The sequence below is a fragment of the Protopterus annectens genome, chromosome 15.part0 (genome assembly GCF_019279795.1).
Source record: "Protopterus annectens isolate FY-2018-M chromosome 15.part0, PAN1.0, whole genome shotgun sequence".
Lineage (NCBI taxonomy): Eukaryota > Metazoa > Chordata > Ceratodontiformes > Protopteridae > Protopterus > Protopterus annectens.
Window position 1 is genome coordinate 17,136,539 of NC_056749.1, and position 21,229 is coordinate 17,157,767.

The following is a 21,229-nucleotide window of genomic DNA, read 5'->3' on the forward strand; positions in this document are numbered from 1 at the left end:
ATGATCAACATTTCAAATGTCGATCATATGCCATATGAATGTCAACCGTTACAAGGGGACCTATAATTCTGTCCAGTCGTGCCACAAACTGATTCAGAACCTGAATCTCATGGTGTTGACCCATGTTTGTGGTAACGACAATACATGGATCCTTATTTAATGCATTTGGGGTTGAATTAGGAGTGGTGGTGGATGGGAGTATATTAAATGAATACCACAATTAGAGTTGTAGGTTTTGGAGAGCCATTTCAACCATTCTTTCCAATCCCAGTCTTTCATGCATTAGGTGTCTGCTAAGAGTGCATAACCAAGGAGTCATTTACTTTTTGTTGCAGTTGGAGTTTGTGGAATGTTTTTTTGGATACAGGTTAGAGAAGTTTTAAAATTCTATTTAATATATCGCTATTTCAATGAGTGACTGGTGAAAACAGGTAAGACGAGTGGCAAGAGTACAGAAAACTAGATAAGGCAGATGTGGTAGAGTGTTTGTTGTTCATGGCTTCTGTGGGTATGCTAAGCAGAGCACACGTGACAGTTATGCAAGTTGTTTCGTGCTGTAATTTTATTTTGAACTTTTTTCCATTTGGGAGCCGTTATGATCTGTGCATGTTGAGTGGAAATTCCTGCTGTTATGTGGTCCAATCTCGCCTACATTCTTACTCGCGGGTCCGGAGCCTAACATCGGATCCGACTCGGCCAACTTATTTTTCTAGCACAAAGTCTCTAATTGGCTGGGCTAACCTGGTATCCCATGTCGCACTACTCCATAACCCCAGATCTCGTTTGCCGCTCATGTAGCTAGGATGTGGTCTTGCTTGGCTAAGTAACTTTAAAAACTTTTTTCTCACTGAAAATTGTATTTTTCCTCTCAAAAGCTATTTTAATAGCTGATTGCTCTTGTTATTGACTTACTTTTTTGTGGTGAGTGATTTGTTTTGTGGTATCCCTCTGTTCCTACAGGCTAGGCCCGTTTAAGTTAACGGACCTAGTCCTCCCCTCCATTGTGTAGTTTGTCTGAGGAAATTATTTTGTCCCTTGGTCTCGTTAGTTGTCAGAATAGTTTAACTTGGAGATTCTTGTCAACAGTTGTTAGCGGTAGTTTCCTGCCTTAACCGTTGTTGGCCTAAGGTCCTGTTTCTGTGGTGGTGTGTACAGTGGTTTTGCTGGTATGTCAGAGGATCCAAAGGAACACAAACCCTCCGGGTTTAAGAAGTGTTCTAAATGCAGCTACAAGATGTCCATAACAGATGTGCATGCCGTTTGTGTATACTGCCTGGGGGGGGGGCTATACATTTACAAGAGTCCTGTAGCTTTTGTCACGCATTCAGCCCAAGGAAAGAAAAAATAAACTTATACTGAAGGATCTTCTAAAGCCTTCCTTTGAGGACTCTTCCTCTGGGTCACAGACTAAAGCCCAGACTTCTAAGGCTGAGATCTCTGGCTCCATCTGTTTCATTGGAGCCACCGGAGAAGACTACCAAATTGGATTCTACCTCCTCTGCTCCCTTGTCCTCGGGGCCGCAGGAGGTAGCTGTGGTACTTGAATCAGCGTCTGCTTCAGTCCTGTTTGAGCCCATTTGGTCAGGTCTCCTAGTATCAGACAAGGTCTCCTAGTATCAGACGAGGATCTCCAGATCAGTCACCTTCTCTCTCCTCCAAATCCTCCATACTCTCTGATTTGGATGGTGGATAGGGTGGTCCAGAGGTTACTGCAGTCGCCGGTTTTGGCAAAATTATTTTCAGCTCCGACCCAGTCTGCTCCGGAGCAAGTCCCAATGAGTGCACCCATGTTTTCTCCTTCGAGCACTTCCTTGTCTTCGGAGCTGGAGTGTTCTGCTCTGGGTGATGTTCTGCTGGCTCCGATACCTCCTTAAGGCTTTATCGTTGCTGACGTCAGCTCCTACCATGTCTGCTCTGTCCTCTGGTTTCGGAACCCGGGTTTCCTCTGTCAGGCCCGAGGGGGATACTTTTGTCAGTTCCGAGCCTCCCTCTCTGCGCTTCGGCTCGGGGGACTTCGGCTCCAGTCTTTACCTCTGAGTTTGGTTGATCGTCTGATTTGGGGGGACCTGCCTTCGAGGCCATGAGCAGTGCACTGGCCAGATCCTCAGTGACATCACCCGGATCGGTCATGCCATCCCTTTCCAGTCCGGCAAGAGCCCCTGTCCCCTTATCGGTTGACGGCTGAGCCCCAAGGTTAGGGGATACCCCCATGAGTGGTCCCCCAACTTTCTGAGGGCCCCTCAGTCTGTGCCTGAGGAACCCCCAAGAAAAGTTGTGCAAAGGAAGCACATAGACTCCCAGGATGAGTCTCTCACCTCTGATACTGACCTTGAATGAGTCTCTCACCTCTGATACTGACCTCGAAGATTCAAGAGGGGTCCCCCAAGTCATCCTCCAGTGACGTCTTTCTCCGACATCCTGGAGATTGAGGCAGAGGCGGCTGGTCGTCCAAAACCCCCTCTGAGGAGGAGTCTGTATTCCTCGAGGCCTTTGGGGCTCAACCCTTCGATGAGCTCCTAGATTTGATCTGTTGAAGGGCGTGGGAGACTCCTTACTCTGTGGAACCTGTACCAAGACGCCCTAATTTCTTTAATCTCCTGTCCAAAGGGGTTTCTGTGGATGTCATGGTGGTGGCGGCCACTCAGCAGGAAGTAGTAGAGTCTTCTTCCTCGGTCCATCCTCCTCACAAGGAGTCCAGGAGTATGGATCGATTTGGGAAGCATACCCTCTCTTCACTGACCTTCACACTTTGGTCTCTGAACTATCTTTGTCATTTTACTCTTCTCCAGACAAAGATATCTCCTTAGAGTTAGGAGATACTCTTAACTGGTAACGTACCTGAGGTGTTAACAGAGACTTAACGCCCAGTTGTCTACTCTTGGCTCGATTGTCAACTCCTCCATGAGGCTCATCTTATGCAGCCGAGGGGGCGAGCAGGGCAGCTAGCTCAGGTGTAGACCTTAGGAGGCAAGCCTGGATGCGCCTGTGTCATTTCGCGGAGGCCTTCAAGTCTTCCTTCACTGACTCCCCCTTTGATGGGTCCTTGCTCTTTGGGACCAAAGTGAAAGACACTCTCACCAGATACGAACAAGAGGGAAAGACCCTGTCTGCCGTAGGGGACCATTTTTCCCTCCCATCTAGGCCTTAACCCAAGGCTCGGAGTGGAGGAAAAATGTGGTTCAAAAAGTCAAGTCTTTCCCTGCCAGTCAAGGCGAGTCCTCCTCCAGAGGAAGAGGGGGGTGGCTATTCTGGGAGATGCCGCCCTAGGGGCTGAGGAGACCCTTGCATTTCGGGAGACCGTGATACCTTTTGCGGGCCTTCCTATCATCGTCCCTGATGTATTGCCAGACTGTGCTATTCCGGAGCCAGTCGGGGGCCGCATTTCATTGTACCCGTAAGCCTGGGCAAGTATCACTCAGGATCGATGGGTGCTTTGTATAGTTACCGGAGGTCATTCCATCCCCTTATTGTCAGGCCCTCCTCCACCAAAGAGAATCCCAGGCGTTCCACCCAGTCAAAGGGATCACGCAACATTTCAAAGTTGCTGGAAAAAGGAGTCATCCAACCTGTCCCCTCAGACCAGATTGGATTAGGGACTTAAGACTCTATTTGGTGCCGAAAAAAAACAGGGGACCTGAGACCCATCTTGGATGTCGGCCGACTGAATCGCTACGTTCTAATATCCAAGTTCCAGATGGTCACCCTTCAGTCTATATTTTTCCATTATGGGAAAAGTGTGGATGTGCTCCATCGATCTCAAGGATGCTTACCATATCAAAATGGACAGGGCATACAGGAGTCACTTGTGCTTCCAGCGATCTCAAGGATGCTTACTACCATATCAAAATGGACAGGGCATCCAGGAGTCACTTATGCTTCCAGCTGGGAGCCAGTCATTTCCAGTTTCGTGCCCTGCCCTTTGGCCTCACCACAGCCCCCAGGGTGTTCACCACAGCCCCCAGGGTGTTCAAGTGTTTGGTAGTGGTGACAGCTCACCTGAGACGTTAAGAATTCCAAGTGTTTCCATAACCTGGACGACTGGCTCCTCACCGCCCCCACCAGGCATCTTCTCATTCAGGCCAGGCAAAAGACCATTGCCCTTTGTCATCAACTGGGGAAGTCTGCCTTACTGCCCTCACAGCGTGTCACATTTATAGCCGCAGAGCTAGACACTGTTCATATGCGGGCGTTCCTGCCTCAAGAAAGGATAGAGGTGTTGCAGGGTCAGGTTCGCATGTTGCTCCCCCTAAAAGAAGGTTCAGGCCAGATGGATCCTACAGCTCCTGGGATCCATGGCAGCCACTGTTATGTTAGTGCCCCTATCCAGATTACACATTAGGCTTCTGCAGTGGCTCCTCTCTGCCCAGTGGTCCTTTCAAAACTTCCCTGTCCCATTTGATCCTACTCACCGATTAGTGCAAACAGGACCTCTGTTGGTGGCTGCATTCCAACTTGATCTGTTTATTCCTCTGACTTCGGTTGCTACGGTGACCACGGACACCTCCCAGATAGGGTGGGGGGGCATTATCTTGGCAGGACGGTCCAAGGCACCTGGCAGCATCACAAGGTACATCTGCACATCAACGCTCTAGAGATGAGAGCGGTGTTACAAGCACTGCAGAGCTCTCTTCCCCTAGGAACGATTGCGATTCACTCTGACAACATGTCTGTGGTGTGGTACCTGAACAAGCAAGGGGGAACCAGGTCTTGCCCCCTATGCAGAGAGGCCATGCGAGTGTGGCAGTGGGCAGTGTCTTCCCGGCGGTTCCTAGTGGCAACGCACATTCCGGAGAAGGCCAATGTGATAGCAGACAGGTTAAGCAGATCTTTTCTGATGCCTTAAGAGTGGTCCCTGAACCGCCAAGTTACAGAACAAATTTTCAACAGGTGGGGGTCAGCCTTGCTGTGACCTTTTTGCCAATCCCCACAATACCAAGTGCAGCAACTACTCTACTCTGATCCCCCCCAGGGACGCTCTAGTACACGATTTGCCTCCCGGTCTGCTCTGTGCTTTCCCTCTGTTTCCTCTGCTACCAAGCGTGATTCAGAAAGCCATTTCCTCTGGAAGCAGGATGATTCTGATTGCCCCACACTGGCCTCGCCAAGTCTGGTTCTCCTTTCTTCATCAGTATGCAGTGGACAGTCCTTGGACTCTGGACCCAGCACCAGACCTACTGACACATGGGGCAGTCCCATCCCTCCCTGCTGACCCTCAGGTTGACAGGCTGGCTACTCCACTTCCATCTTTAGTCAGACTTCGTTTTTCACCTGAGGTAGTACACATTTTATTTTCTCAAATCTTCTACCAGGAAGATTTATTCCAGGAAGTGGAAAGGATTTTCGATTTGGGCTCGGGCCAAGGGACTGGATCCTTTCACAGCCCCCATCCCTGCTGTCGTAGATTTTTTATTTACACTTTTTCAGCAGGGTTCTGCTCCCGCTACCATTAAGGTTCAGCTGGCCGCTATTTCTAATTTTCATACCTCTTACGAACCTTCTCTCATGGCTTACAAGCTATGCAAGGCCTTTTTGAGGTGCACCTTGCTTCGGCCTCCTGTGTCAGAACCCATCATGCCATGGGATTTAAATTTTGTTTTGCAAGCCCTGACTTCATTACGTTTCGAACCAGCTGCCACCTGTGAATTAAAAGTTCTGTCTTGGGAGGACTGCATTCTTAATAGCTATCACATCAGCCAGACGGATGTCTGAGATTCAAGCGTTGTCCATCAAATCCCCATATTTAATCTTAGGGTTTCCTTGAGACCTAATCCGTCCGTCCTTCCAAATGTAACCTCTGCCGTTAATCTCAATCAGTCCATTGAACTGCCAGTTTTCTTTCCTCAATTTTCCAACAAGGCGGAGTTTACGTTTCATCAGTTGGACGTACACAGGCAGCTTCGTTTTTACTTGCAGGACAAAACAACTTCGTAAGTCTGACCAACTCGTGTCCTTGTCAAAATAGAACGGGTTCCCCTGTTTCTAAGATTACAATTCCCAGATGGATTTCTGACTGCATCTCTACTCGTAAGCAGGCAGACTGTTACCATTCCATGTCAAGGCTCACTCCACCAGGGCTGTTTCTGCTTCAGTAGCTTATCATTCCAGGCTGTCTCTGGATGAAATTTGTGCTCCGGCCACGTGGGCTTCTCCCCACCTTCATTACTGATTACAAATTAGACGTGGCTTCTAGGGGCCGGGCTTCCTTTTGGTTCCACTGTTCTCAGGAGCATCTTCCATTGAGCCTCCCAGGATAGAGGTGCTGGGGACGCTGTCCCGCGAGTAAGAATGTAGGCGAGATTGGAGCACATAATACCTAGAAGATATGTACTCTCCATAACGTTTGACGTATGTGGTCAATCTCACCTCACATTCTTGCGTTCCCTCCCACCTTCCCCCCTCCTGGAGGATTTGGAGGTGACATTTGTTTCAGGACCCTTCGGTATTGGGTTATTTTTTCTTTGCTGCCCTGGTTAGTGTTCTACTCTTCTGAATGGGGTTGTGCATGAGGTGTGACTAGAAAAATAAGTTGGCAGAGTCTGAGCCGATATTTGGTTCCGAACCCATGAGTAAGAATGTGAGGCGAGATGGACCACATACATCGAATGTTATGGTGAGTACGTAACTTCTAGTTTTTGTGACCAGAGAGGCAGCTTCTAGGTTAGTGTACTAAGTTTCAAAACCACAAACTCCTTCAGTACTTCTCACATCGGAAAGAGTACGGGCTCCTTATTGAAACTAACTTGAGAGTAAGGGCTCCTTATTGAAACTAACTTGAGAGTACGGGCTCCTTATTGAAACTAACTTGAGAGTAAGGGCTCCTTATTGAAACTAACTTGAGGGGTTGTGTTCATCCCTAAAATTGTGCATATTTGCTGTTCTCTACCATGTTGCATCTAAAATATTTTGTTTTTGTGCAGACAGTGGAGGTATGGCTGAAAGAAGCGTGTCCATGCCAGGAATTCAAGAAAATGCTCAGTAAGTACTGTTTTTTGCACAAAAAGAATGCATACTTTCCCCAACATTTAATATGGAAGATTTGATTTCCGTAAAATTGTTATTGCTTAATGTGCAGAGCCATTTTCACAGTGGAGCCATGGTACGTTGAAGCTAGTTTTCCAAGTAATGTTTAAAACGGGCAAATATTAATAGTCTGCATGCGCATGAAGGATACTAGTTGACATGAACTAGTCTGCAGCAGTAATGAAGCTAAATGCAGGATTTGAGACCTGCCCGAACCATGTTGCCCACTTCCATGTACTGCTAATCTAGTGAAAGAGTAGTTGTAAGGATGGTTAAGCTTAGAAAATTTGTCAAACTTAATTGTACCAGGAATTGTACCATCTCCTTAGATCAGTTTCTAATTCCTTCTGATTTTTGCTATCATACCTTCTGAGATGTTTGCTGTAGCAAGTCCATAAGAGTAGAGTTGGAACATACCTGCGTTCAAAATTTGGGTCTGAATTCAGCTAGACTACTGGAACACCCACTTTGACATCATGTAAATTCCTTCCCACCTTGTTTCACTTTAGTTTCGGCATCTTCTTTTCCAGTTTTTCATTCCCAATGTCAACTAATCCTTCCTTAGTGTTTCTTATCAGCTTTCCACTACAGTACAACTCTGGACTTAACATTTTGGTCTTCCATCTTCGTCCCAGCCGTGTGGAGGACAGCCACTGTCATCCCTTTGCACAAAGGTGGAGCGTGCACTGATCCAGAAAATTATAGACTCTTCCTTACTAGCCTTATTTGCAAGGCCATGGAGCGGATTACCATGGGCCTCATTTAACAGGGACCTTGGCAACCTCCAGACAGTTTGGTTTTATCAAGGAGAGGCCATGCCTGTTAAATTTGCTGGCTTTGAGACTCTCACCTAGGCCATGGACGAGGGGAAGACTGATCACACTGCCTACTTTGACCTGGCCAAAGCCTTCGATACTATTCCCCACTTGGGTATAATATCTATTAACTAGGCATCAATCCACGTGTTACCAGATAGGTAGCAAACTAGCTCACTGTTGGAACCCACCTAGTCAAAATAGGGGAAGCCACCTCCAGCAGTAGACACACGAGCAGTATAGCCCAGGTATCTGCCTTGGGGTGTCTGCTGTTTGGGATATACTTTTTCTGGGGTGCAGGCCAAAACCAGTAGGCTATGGCTGCAAGCTGGTTGCTGCCATCAATTCTCCAAGAGTGTCTCACCCTAATAAATGACGTGTGGTGGAAAGATTGCCTCAAACTGCCAAAAAAATGCATCCTCCCCTTTGGGGAGTGACATCCCCCACAAATTATTGCATTTGATAACGTCAGTTGAGGGACTTGGACACCTAGGTTGGTAGCAAACTGACTTTTGACCACATTACCTCCATTGTAAGGAAATACCTTCTACATGGCCCACCTCATTAGTAAGGATATCTCATCCAGGGACAAAGGTGGTCATAACATCCCTGTATTCCCTTTATAAGACCCATTTTGGAGTACGATGCCCCTTTTCTGCATGTACCATTTCAACCATTTATAGGACTATCAGAACCAAGAAAAGCTTTAACCCCGATCTCTTCCAAAATGAACTAAGAGCAAGTAACTGGTTTCCCTTAAACTCCCACTTGAAGCTGTTAATTTACTTTAATTCTAAATTCCTAACCATACTAGACTACCATGCACCAACCCGCTCTATCAGAATGAGAACTAAATCTGCCCCATGGCTCTCAAAAGAAACCAAGCAGAAAATCCATCTCGGAAATAAATCCTGGAATAAATTTTTTTAAGTAAAAACCCTGTAGACCAGCAAAACTTCAGACAACTAAGAAACCGCACTAAAAAGCGATCATGTCTGACAAAAAAACTACTACCTACAATTCCAGCAGACTCACTATAACAATGCACAAAAGTTCTGGGCAAGTATTAACCAGTTGCTACTCCCAGGGCACTCCATCACACCAAACCCACAAGACAGACCAGGAGAATTCTAAGCAGACTGCTAATGCCTTTAATGCCCTTTTCACTGAGGCCATTCAAACTCTTTCCAGTCGGTTACTCAAAACTTAACTCTAACACTATCCCACCCCCTCCATTTGTCTTCCAACCATCCCAACAACATATATTCTTACCCTTCTAAAACTGAAACCGAAACCATGCTCTTTCAGCCGACCAACTACCCGCTGAATATCTACAGTTAGCAAAGTCCATCACCTATCCCATTTCCATTCTCAACAGAACCATCAGTGAAGGACACATCCCTAAAATTTGAAAAGTCTCCCATATTATCCTCCCTGCATAAGGGTGGGAACTCTACTGAAGTCTCCAATTACCATCCCATAGCCCTACTTTCTCCCTTGGCAAAGATCATGGAAAAATGTATCCATAAGCAATTGCTAGACCACCTAATCCACTGTCCAGCTGTCAACATGGTTTTAGACAGTCCCACAGCACTATTACTGCCCTACTTTCCTTTAATGACTGTATCAACAAAAACCGTAACCTCAATATGCTTTCCTCTGCACTGTTTATCTCACATTGCTGCAGTCATAACCTGTGGGTAGTCCGCTGTCCTCGATCGGCCCAAATACCAAAGAGCTGGGCTGGCGTCTGTCATTGTCGCCTAGAGCTGACGTCAGTACGTTGTAGTACATAAGCGCATGACCGACGCCATTCTTGCCGCGTGGTCCGAAGCAGAAGCAGCGTTTGCAAGTGCCATTCGGCGTTCTGAAATTTTCATTTATCGAGTTTCAGACCGAAGACCAAGTTGGGCTAAGTACCCCGTTGGGGAAATCTTTGTCTTTTCTTGCCTCAGTTATCCGGATGTCAGAAAAAGTTAATTGCATTTCTTGTGGGAAACGGATACCTCCTAAGGATTTTCATTCTTTCTGTATTCCTTGCTTAGGGCCTGAGCACGACGTGGTCGGGTGTCGCTTTTGTGCTAGATTTAACAAGCGCACCATTAAACAGAGATTAGACTGTGCCAGGCTTGTTTTCGGTAAAAGGTGTAACTATAACATGCCGTCGGATCCTCCGCCCACTACCGCTAAAAAGCATAAAGATAAATCTTTGTCTAAACCGGATGAGTCGTCCGTTGCGGACGCCGGTTCTACAGAGCCTCCGGTTGAATCTGTGGATCCTGCCGAGGGTTTGGCTGAATCCCATGGGGAACCTTTACTTTTACAGGAATTGGCCTCTCAGGAGTTAGGCCCGGCTGAAGGTGCTTCTCAGGTGTCTGTAGTTCCATCTTTATAAAAGGTTATTAGGCCTTCTACTTCAGTGGCTAAAGCCCATGCTAAGGCCAAACCTTGTCATGTTGGCCCTGGTCATAGTTCTAGCTCTCCAGCCCCTGTTCCTAAAAGCATATGTTAAAAATGGCTGAGGACTTGATTACTTTGATCAGGGGTTCTATGCCCCCCCCAGAGAAGAGGCCTAGGGTGGAGGCAGATTTAGAGGGGATGGATCATTCCTCAGACTACTCTGATTCCTCAGCTGAAGAAATTCAGGAATTCCCTTCTTATTTAGATTCGGATGCAGAGGACTCCTGTCCTTCTGCTTCTCCTCCAGAGGATTTTTCTTTTTCTGAGACTTTACATTCCATGAGGGAGCATTTCAAGTGGGAAGGTCAGGATTTTTCGGATTCTCGGAAACGGCTCAGGGAATTTTTGTTTCTGCCACAGCATAGGCCCTTGGCTATTCCTCCTGTCTTAGAAGTTGTTCAGGATGCTTTTTCTGAATCTTCCCTTAATCCTGATTCTTTACCTCCTGCCCCTGTTAAGCCAGACAGATATTAGAGTTCCAGAAGCACATAAGTATTTGTACAAGAGCCCTAGAGCTGATCCGGAAACTATTACTCAAGTAAGAAGGGTATTAGGGCTTCTGTGGCTAAGAATCCAGTTCCTTTGGATAAAGATGCTAGAGCTTTTGATAGATGGGGGGGGGGGGAGTGTACACCTCCTCTACATTGGCTATGAGGGCTTTGAATTGCCAATTTCATATGCTGAAGTATCAGAATTTTTTGTTAGGTCAATTGAAATCTAAGGTGGATGCTTTATCTGAGGGTATAGAGTGTCAGGAGCTCCAGGAGTTGGTTCATGCATCAGATCAAGTTGGCAAGCATTCTTTGCAGTGTGGTTTCGATGCTCTTCAGGCTGCATCCAGGGTGGCTGCTACAGGTTCAGTTATTCGTAGACATGCCTGGCTTAAGGATCAAAATTTGTCGGAGCATGTTAAGGCTCGGATTTTGGATGCTCCTCTTCAATCTGAGGTACTTTTTGGTCCTTCTGTGGAATCAGTTTTGAAAAAGATGGAAGATAAGGCTAAGTCTATGCAGACTGTCAAAGATTTTATGCAGGTGCAGCCCCCTAAGTTTAGTAGGAATTGGCCTGCTAGAGGATGGTCTTTCCCTTCGGATTATCAGTCTAAGGGCAGGTCTAGGCATGGTAGAGGCAGAGCTCACGCTCAGGGTTCTTTCAGACCTAGGACTTGGAGTTCTCCTGCACAGTCTTCTGGTGAGGGCAGGGGTCAGCCTTTTCGTAAACAGACCCAATGACCTGTATCTTCCGCTGCCAGACCCTTCTCTACTGGCAGCTCCTCTAGGAGGAAAGTTGGGACTTTTCAAACAACTGGCTTTTTGTCACCCAGGACAAATGGGTGTTGGATATAATAAATCACGGGTATCACGGGTACAAGTTTTATTTTCACACGTTTCCTCCTTTCAAAGGCATGCCGGATGTGCCTCCTCAGCAAAGGAGGGAGGCTCAGGAGCAAATTTCTTTACTTTTACAGATGGGGGCAATTCAGGTGGTCCCCCCGTCAGAAGTAGGCCTAGGTTTTTATTCCTGTCTATTCCTAGTGCCAAAGAAAGGAAACACTTGGGAGGCCAATTCTGGATTTGTCCATTCTCAATACCTACCTAGACATTCCAAAGTTCAAGATGTTAACATTACAACAACTTCTGCCTATGCTGGGCGAAGATCACTGGATGGTAACCCTGGATCTCAGAGGCCTATCTTCACATCCCTATCAGGCCCAGCTGCAGGAGATTCCTGAGATTTCGGGCTGGTACTTCTCATTATCAGTTCTCTGCATTTCCCTTTGGTTTATCTACTGCGCCCAGAGTATTCACAAAAGTTCTGGCTCCTGTAATTGCTTTTTTCAGACAGAGAGGAATACAAATTTATCCTTTATCTGGACGATTGCCTGATTCGTGCTCAAAACAGACAAGTTACTACAACATCTCCAGTATGTAATGGCAGTTTTAAGGTGCCTAGGGTATTCTGTGAACGAAATAAAGTCCAGTCTAGTGCCCTCTCAAGGACATGTGCTTTCTGGGTGTGAGACTGAATACAGCTTCTCAGATGGCATTTCTGACCCCGGACAAACAAAGAACTCTTCATCTATACTTCCAGCAGTTATCAGTAATGTCCAGGCTGACTGCAAGGACAGTCCTTCAAGCCTTGGGGTTCATGGCATCTTGCATTCTAGTACTTCCCAATGCCAAACTGCATATGAGGAAGCTACAGTGGTATCTCAAAAGTGTGTGGACTCGACACTGCCACGGTTTGGACACTGTCATTCGGGTTATACCTTGCATCCAGAAGGAATTCTTGTGGTGGGCTCAGGAATGTCACCTAAACAAGGGACTCTGTGACCCGACCAGAGGAGAGTCGGATCCTAACGACGGATGCCTCGGACTTGGCTTGGGGAGCACACTTCAATGGGAAATGGATACAAGACAGGTGGCCTCCCAAACTACTACATTTGCATATCAACATGAAGGAGATGTTAGCAGTCCAATTTGCATTGATGGCCTTCAAGGACCTTCTTCAGCCGGGACAGGTGTTGATTCAAACAGACAACACAACAGTCATGTGGTACATCAACAAGCAGGGGGGAACCCATTCCTACCCTCTTTGCAGACTAGCAATGATTTTGTGGGAGACGGCTCTGAGTTTATTTTCAAGCACGGTTTCTGCCAGGAGCACAGAATTCCCTAGCAGATGTATTGAGCAGGCAAATTGTGGTTCCCCACGAGTGGAAACTGGATCCTCAGGTATTCAAACAATTGACCGTGGCTTGGGGAACTCCAGACCTAGATCTATTCGCTTCTCCACTGAATTTTCAACTGCCAAAATTTTGCACAAAGATGTTCCACCCAAATGCTTGGAAAGTGGATGCTCTATCTTTCAGTTGGAACAACCTTCACGTTTATGCTTTTCCTCCTCTGCCTCTTCTTCCCAAGGTACTCTTGAAAGTCAGGCGGGACAAGCCTTGCATGATTCTAATAGTACCAGATTGGCCACGTCAGCATTGGTATCCTCTGCTGAGGGGTTTAATTCAGGAGCCTCCTTGGCTTCTGCCACAGGTTCCTCATTTGTTATCCCAGTCAAACAATCATTTTCTCAATGTTCGGGTGCAGTCCCTGCATCTAGCAGCCTGGCGTATTCTGTGATGGAGCCTGTGGGGTCTCAGCTTCCTCAACGGGTTTTAGATGTCATTTTGGAAGCCAGGCGGCCTAGTACTAGAAAAGTTTATGCTGATAAATGGAAGAGATTTTTTCTTTGGAGCACAGTAAAGGGCTTTGATGTTTCAGTGCCTAATTTGAGTTTTGCACTACAGTATCTTACTGAATTACTGGACAAGGGTTTGTCATTCTCTTCTGTGAAGGTTCATGCTGCAGCCATTTCTGCTCACTATGATTGTGACCCTCCTCTATTTTCTCACCCTTTGTTCAAACAATTTCTTAGAGGGGCAAAGAATAGAAGACCCCCACGTAGAGCTCCTACTCCTTCCTGGGATCTCAATTTTGTGTTGGAGAAGCTCACTTTACCTCCTTTTGAACCTGCAGCTACGTCTGAATTGAAGTTTTTGTCTTGGAAGACTGCTTTTTTGTTGGCCATTACTTCTGCTAGGAGGGTATCTGAATTGCAGGAACTCATGGCAGTTGAACCCTTTCTGATATTTCATAAGGATAGAGTTTCTTTGCGAACTAACCCTACTTTTATGCCTAAAGTGATTTCTAATGTGGCCTTGAATCAGTCTATTCATTTGCCTACTTTTTATGCTGATCCCCAAAATAAGGGGGAAAAAGTCTTGCATTCTTTGGATATCCACAGGCAGTTGCGTTATTTGAGCAGAACTAAGGAGTTCAGACAGACTCAACAGTTATTTGTTTCTTTTGCTTTGGGTTCACAAGGGGAAGCTGTTTCAAAGCAGACTATTTCAAAGTGGATTGGTCAATGTATTGCCTTTTATTCTCATCATGGGAAGGATGTTCCTGCTGGGATCAGACCTCATTCTACTAGGGCTACTGCCACATCTACTGCTTTTTTGAGGGGTGTAGCTACTAAGGATATTTTGGAGGCAGCTACTTGGAGTTCAGTACACACTTTTACTAAGCATTACCATCTCCCTCTTTATTCCAAGTCCAGGGCTGGGTTTGCCACTGCAGTTCTACAGGGCATGTTAGCAGCTCCTAATGCTATTTAGTTTGCCGGCCTCCCTTTTCCTTTGCTTTGGGAAGAACATAGTACAGTTTTGTACCTACCATAAATGTAGATGTTCGAGGATCTGCATTGCTGCAGTCCAATTATCCCTCCCTCCTTCCCCTCTATAGTTTGTGGTTGCTGTGTTTTTTTTTTTAGGATTATCTTTATTTCCACACTGGTAGTTGGGTGTTTACTATTTTGGCTCTGGCCTTCTTTCATTCTTAGGCCTTCTGACATCTGGGGCAAGAAAGACTGAGGATATGGCGTCGGTCATGCGCTTATGTACTACAACGTACTGACGTCAGCTCTAGGCGACAATGACCGACGCCAGCCCAGCTCTTTGGTATTCGGGCCGATCGAGGACAGCGGACTACCCACAGGTTATGACTGCAGCAATGTAGATCCTCTAACATCTACATTTATGGTAGGTACAAAACTGCACTATACGTATAAATATCCTCAAATCCCTGTCACTAGATGCAGTAGCTATAACATGCTTCCAGTCAGACTTGGAAAACAAACGGGCTGTTCTTTGGCAAAATACTCTCCCCACCTGCATGTTAACCTTGGTGTCCCCCAAGGGTCCATATTAGGACCCCTTCTGTTTTCTATATTAATGACCTTCACCTAGAAATGCCCCAAGCTACATGCATTCAATACGCAGACGACTCCACACTTATGCTCAGCCACTTCAGTATCTGCACTTCACTCCCGAACCCACAGCGCTGTCTCCTGAACCCTAAAAAAACAAGCTCCTCCTTTTTACCCTGCTTGTAAGTACCCCCTGTAGATTTCACTGTCACATCCAATAATGGTACTCGTATCCCCAGATCCAACTACCAAACTACTAGGTATCACCATAGATAACCTCAACTTTGACGCCCATGTCAAACATACTCTAAAAACCATCAATAGAAAACTAGTCTATTGACCACAGAGGATCAAACCCTTTTCTCCTGCAGCTAGAGTAACTTGTCGCTCAGACCAATTTAATCTCTACTCTTCTCTATGCCTCACCCATATGTCTAAAAACCTTAAAATGGAAAGTGCCTACAGTAACATAGCCAGATTTGCTACAGGCAACCCTTTCAGAACCCACCACTGTTAACGGCTAGGATGGCTTGAATTTCAAAATCACCTTAAATTCCACCAACTGACCTTTGTCCGTAAAACTCTTTACCAACCTACAAATACCCCCATACTATCTACCTTCATCCCCTACAAGGACCTCGAGCTTACGATCATCACAAACTTCTTGTCAATATTTGTAAATCTAACCGGGCTGGGGACTCTTCTCTAATACTGTTGGAAAATCCTGGAACCTTCTCCCCAACGAACTTTCCTCCCTCTATCAATTTTCAAAACAAACTTTTCCTCAAGACACTGGCTGCGCTCCTGTACTGAACCCGATTGATCAAATGGTTCTTCTTACTACATTCAGCCTACTTCCTCTTAGTAATCAACTTCCTTAACAGCAAACCTCCTACATACTATTCCTTACATCTTATGACATAAGTGTGAATACTTTTGAACTAATTGTATATAATCAGCTGCCTTACTCGTTTATCATGTGTTGAAACTGCATGTGCATTATACTAATACTTGATTATCCACTGTTTATTTCTGACCTCTCTGTTATGTCTTACTAATGTACCTGCACTGTGTATTTACCTTAATTTGTATATGATTTTGTCTTAATTTTTCATCGGAGCTCATCTCCCCGGGCCGCCACTGAAAATGGACATCTATCCAGGTAGACTAGCCCGGTCAACAAATGTAAAATAAAGAAAAATAATCAATGTACTTCACAAAGCCCATGTAGCAGCTGGAGAGACCACAGAGGCTCCTCACCAGGAGAATCCAGAGACTCAAACATCTAAAACATGTGTGTGCACGTGCGCACACACGCTAGAAGCCCTGGCTCTTGCCTCCCAGGTCACTGAACATTCAAAGTGCAGCTACGATGCTACTGAAGCCTCAGCAAGGTCAGCAGTGTTAGCTGCCTTAAGGTACTCCTGGCTGTGCCTCCAACCCCTTCCAGATTTCAGAGAAAAGCTGATTGATGCCCCCCCTGGACAACAGTCTTGTTTGATGCAGAAGTGGCCGATTTGTTAAGTCGCTTCAGCAAGAGGGGAAAGCAGTGCAAGATTTGAAACTCTTGCTAGTCACCTATTCTAAATTTCAAAAACTGCTCTGTTCAAGGCACATATTCATTCGAAAACATTCTTGACCTGCTGCTCCCTCTAGACATAGAAAACCTACCAGAAAGCAGACCCCCTCCAGATAAAGCTACACCTCCCTCTACCCAGAGGCCATCCTTAGGATGGGGCAGGTAGCTACCTGCCCCATCTGCCAAACCTACTGCCCCCACCTCCTTCCTCTGTCAGTTTGCACCTCAGTCTTCCTGTGTGGGCATCCATCACCTCAGACAAATGGGTCCTTTGGGTATTTTGTGACCTTGACCTAGCTTTTGCCCCAAAGTGAAAAGGCATCTCACAACCTCCAAAACGACTACACTACCTGCAGCCTGTACTACATGCACTGCTGGCTCAAGGCACCAGTGTCCCCACAGCAAAAGGGGTTTCTACACCAGGATTTTCTTGGTTCCATGAAAAGACTGCCCTTTGAGACCAATTCTAGACCTCTTGTATCTCAGCCTATTCCTATAGGTTGCAACCTTCAGGATGTTGATCCTACCAACCCTTTCCTGTTCCCCCAGGAGTCTATGGCCACCTTGGGTGTAAGATGCCTGTCTTCATATCCGTATAAAGCCCACCTTCAGGAAATGCCTGAGGTTCTGGGTGGGGCTTTCTCACTTTCAATTCTCTGCCTTGCCTTTTGGGTTTTCCACTGCACCCAGGGTTTTAACCAAATGTTTGGTTCCAGTGATTTGATTTCTACAGGAGAAAAGGGATACAGATATTCCCTTATCTGGATGACCTGATGCAGGCAAGGCAACCAGGAGACTCTTCTACCGCATATACACCTGGTTGTCTCTTGTCTGGGATTCCATCCCATAAAAGGTGGAAACATTGACAGAGCACCAACATAATTGACAGCAAGGAAGTACTCGAGACTCTTGGGCTACATGGCAGCCACCATCCACATGCTACCTTTAGCAAGACTGCATATGAAAGTTACAGTGGTGCCTAAGGTCAGTCTGGACACAGCACTCCCACCCCTTGGAGTACAGCATTTCCCCCTCCTACCATGCCTCAAATCCAGTGGTTCACAAGTGACCCTTAATCCACGTCTTCCCCTCCAACCACCTGTATCGTCACATGCCTCAGGCTTGGGCTGGGGAGCAACTCTCGGCCCTCATACAGTGCAGGGTGTGTGGCCAGAGCCAACACAAATGTTCGAGAGAGGGCAATCCTCTTGGCCCTTCAAGCCTTCCAACAGTATCTTCAGAAAGGCCTAAAAGATTTTCAGACTAACCACAGTCCTGTGGTTCTTCAACAAACTGGGAGGCAAGTCCTACTTTGCAGACTACCACTCCTAGTATGAGAATTTGCTGCCTCACAGGGGTGACTGCAGGCAGTCTACATTCCCCCTCAACAGAACTCCCAGGCAAACCATCTCGGCCACTAATGTATGCTTCACAAGGATGTTTTCCTGGATCTGGTCTACTGGTGGGGTACACGTCAAATAGACCCGTTTGCCTCCTCCATAGGTTCATACTAGCCTATCTGCCCTAGGGCATCTACAAGCCTAGCCAGAGTGTGTGTGGCTTTCACCACCCCTTAGGATGAGAATACTATACCCATTAGTTTGCTGTGCCTCTGTCCAGCAGTGATACAGAGATGATTCCCGGGGTAAACCTACGATCTCCCATCCACTCGTCAAGATTTCTCTTGAACAGGGTCAGTGAGGGGCTCTGCCTCACATGGACTGGGATTCTGTTCCATAGTGTAGGGAGTCTCTGGGTGATGAATCTGTCCCTCCAGCACGTCCTATTTATATCCGTGTTGAGGTTTAAGTCTCTTGCTCTCGTGGCTCTGGTGGATTTGGATTTTGAGGTGGAGCATGTCCATTAATTCCGGGTTGGACATGGCCTTGTATGTCAGGCACAGATCACCTCTGAGCAGACTGTATGCGACTGAATAGAGCTGGAGTTTCTTCAGTCAGGCATCGTATGGCATGTGTTTGAGCCCCTTTATCCTTTTGGTGAGGAACTTTTGGGGTCTTTCCAACTGCTGTAGGTGTCGGGTAAGGTACATTCCGAATGGGGCATTGTACTCAATCATTGGTCTGATAAGTGAAGAGTACAGGGGTACAATGACCTCTCCTGATCTGGATGTGAATCCCTTCATGATCAAGTGGGCAATGTAGAAGGTCTTCCTAACCACTTTGGCAATGTGAGTGTCAAAAGAGAGGTTACTGTCAACTTGGGTCCCCAGGTCCCTGATAACTTCTTCCGTGTTTAATGGATTACCACCTATGTGGTAATTAGGGGTTACCTTGTTTTTCCCAAAGGGTATGACTATACATTTTTTGGCGTTTAGCTTAAGGCCATGGCTCTGGCACCAGTTATCCATTTCTGAGACCTCTCTGTAGGATGTCTGTGTCTGATGGAGTGTCAGTTATGGTGCCCAGTTTGCAGTCATCTGCAAATTTTGTCCGCCACAATCCCCCTATGTTTGCCTGCACTTCAGAAAAATAAATGCCAAACGAGAGGGGGCCCAGAACTGAGCCCTGTGGGACACCGCTCGTGACCGGCTTAGAGTCTGACATGGCACCAGCAACTCTAACCCTGTGTGTTCTGTCCTTGAGCCAGTTTGCAACCCATCTTGTGACATATGGGTTTACATCTAAGCTGGTGAGCTTTTCTATGATGCCTGAGTTGGGTGTGGTGTTGAACGCTTTTGCTAGGTCAAGGTAGGCTGTGTGAACTGCCTTGCCCTCATCAATGGCCTTAGTGACTGTTTCGAAAAAGTCGACCAAGTTCGAGGCAGGATCTGCCCTTGACAAAGCCAAATTGGGTAGGATCCAGTGTCTGTAGGTCCCCAATGTCTTTGAGTTCTATTATGATCCTCTCCATAGCTTTGCAGACAAAGCTAGTCAAGCTTATGGGGCGGTAATTTCCAGGGTCCGTAGAAGCACCGCCTTTGTGGAGTGGGACCACAGCTGCCGTACGCCATTCTTTGGGTACATATCCTGTAGTAAGGCTAAGATTAAACGGCAGCCTTATGTGTGGGTGTAGTTCCTCATTGAGTTCGTGTAGCACGCAGCCGGGGACACCGTCCGGTCCCATTGATGCTGTGTTTTTTGCTTTAGAGAGAGCAGCTCTCACTTGGGCATCTGAGATGTTTGGGAGGCTAGACTCTGGTGGGCTAGATATTTCTCCTTTGGGGGGAGGGAGAATTTGCACTGAACCGGTCTGCCAGTATGTTTGCAATGTCTGTGGGTTCAGTGATTTTTTTTTTTTTTATCATTTTGGACTAATTCTAAGCATATCTGGGAGTTTCCACCCAGGTTTCTAACATAGCTAAAGAAGGCTTTATGATTGTCTTTTGTGTCATTAGCGATTTTTCTCTCAAAGTTGCCCTTGGATGATTTTGAGTGATCGTAGTTTTTTGCTAGTATTGATCAGAGATGCCTTCCCTTTTAGGGATTTTGCTCGGTCATGTAGTAGCTTTCTCCTCTTGTTGTAGAGTTTGTTTATGGCTGGGGTCCACCAGACCGGGCACTTGCCTTTGGTGGAAAGGGTCTTGATTTTATTAGGGATTGCTTGATCCATACATTCCTGGAGGTGCTCGTAGAAGGCATTTGTAAGGGTTTCAGCAGCGTGGGTTGTGGTTTCCACTGGCTCGGGGGCCTTGAAGGATACCACTCCAGTCTTAAGAAGTGTGAAGTTTGCTTTTGAGAAGTTCTTCACTGTGGTCTTTTTTGGTGGGGGCGGGATGTGGATCTCCAGTGAGATTAATTTATGGTCTGATCTCACCAATGAGGGATATACTTCCGGTCTGGAGCATTTTGTCCCCATGTTTGTGATGATCAGGTCTAGTATATTTTCTCTTCTTGTGGGAATGGTGACTAGTTGTTCCATAGCATTTGAGTTTATGAATTCAAGGAACCTTTGGGCTAGGGTGTTGGGGCTTGAATAATGTTCCCAGTCTGTTTGGGTAGTTGAAGTCACCCAATATGATGGTGTTTGGAGAGACATTCATACTCTCCAGTGTCTTCAGGAAGGCTGTGTGGGTTTCCTGAGTTTGAGAAGGTGGTCTGTAGCAGGTTACAAACTGTAGGGCAGTTTTACCTATTGTTAATTGCACCTGGATGGTCTCCGATGCTTCGTGCGTTGCCACTAACCTGGAGGTGTGGGTATCCTTTATGAATATGGATACTCCCCCTCCTTTTGTGGTTCGGTCCGGATTTTGGGGCCGGAACGCATGATATGAGGTATAACCTGATAGTGCTGGGGTGCTCTCAGGAGCCTTGAACCAGGTTTGTCACAGCACAGACATCGATGTTCTCCATACTGAGGAGGGCTTCGAGGGCGTGCATCTTGAGGTTTAGACTTAGGTTCATAGGTTTATACTAGGCTATCTGCCCTAAGGCATTTATAAGCCTAGCCCAAATTATTGTGGCTTACGCCACCCCTTATATGAAAAAATACTGTGCCCATTAGTTTGTTGTGCCTCTGTCCAGCAGTGACCCAGAGATGATTCCCGGGGTAAACCTGATCTCCCATCCACAGGTCTAGATTTCTCTTGAACAGAGTCAGCGAGGTGCTCTGCCTCACATGGACCGGGATTTTATTC

At 46.5% G+C, this 21,229-nt stretch overlaps 1 protein-coding gene across 4 annotated transcripts in view; it reads left to right on the top strand.

Annotated features, from left to right (window-relative positions):
- Positions 1–21,229, top strand: part of LOC122789663 (KH-type splicing regulatory protein) — a 441,911-nt gene that overhangs the window by 36,193 nt on the left and 384,489 nt on the right. For all 4 annotated transcript variants that reach the window (XM_044057076.1, XM_044057077.1, XM_044057079.1 and 1 more), the window contains exon 6: positions 6,918–6,975. In XM_044057076.1, the coding sequence (XP_043913011.1) occupies positions 6,918–6,975 (58 nt within the window). The remainder of the gene's footprint in view (positions 1–6,917; positions 6,976–21,229) is intronic.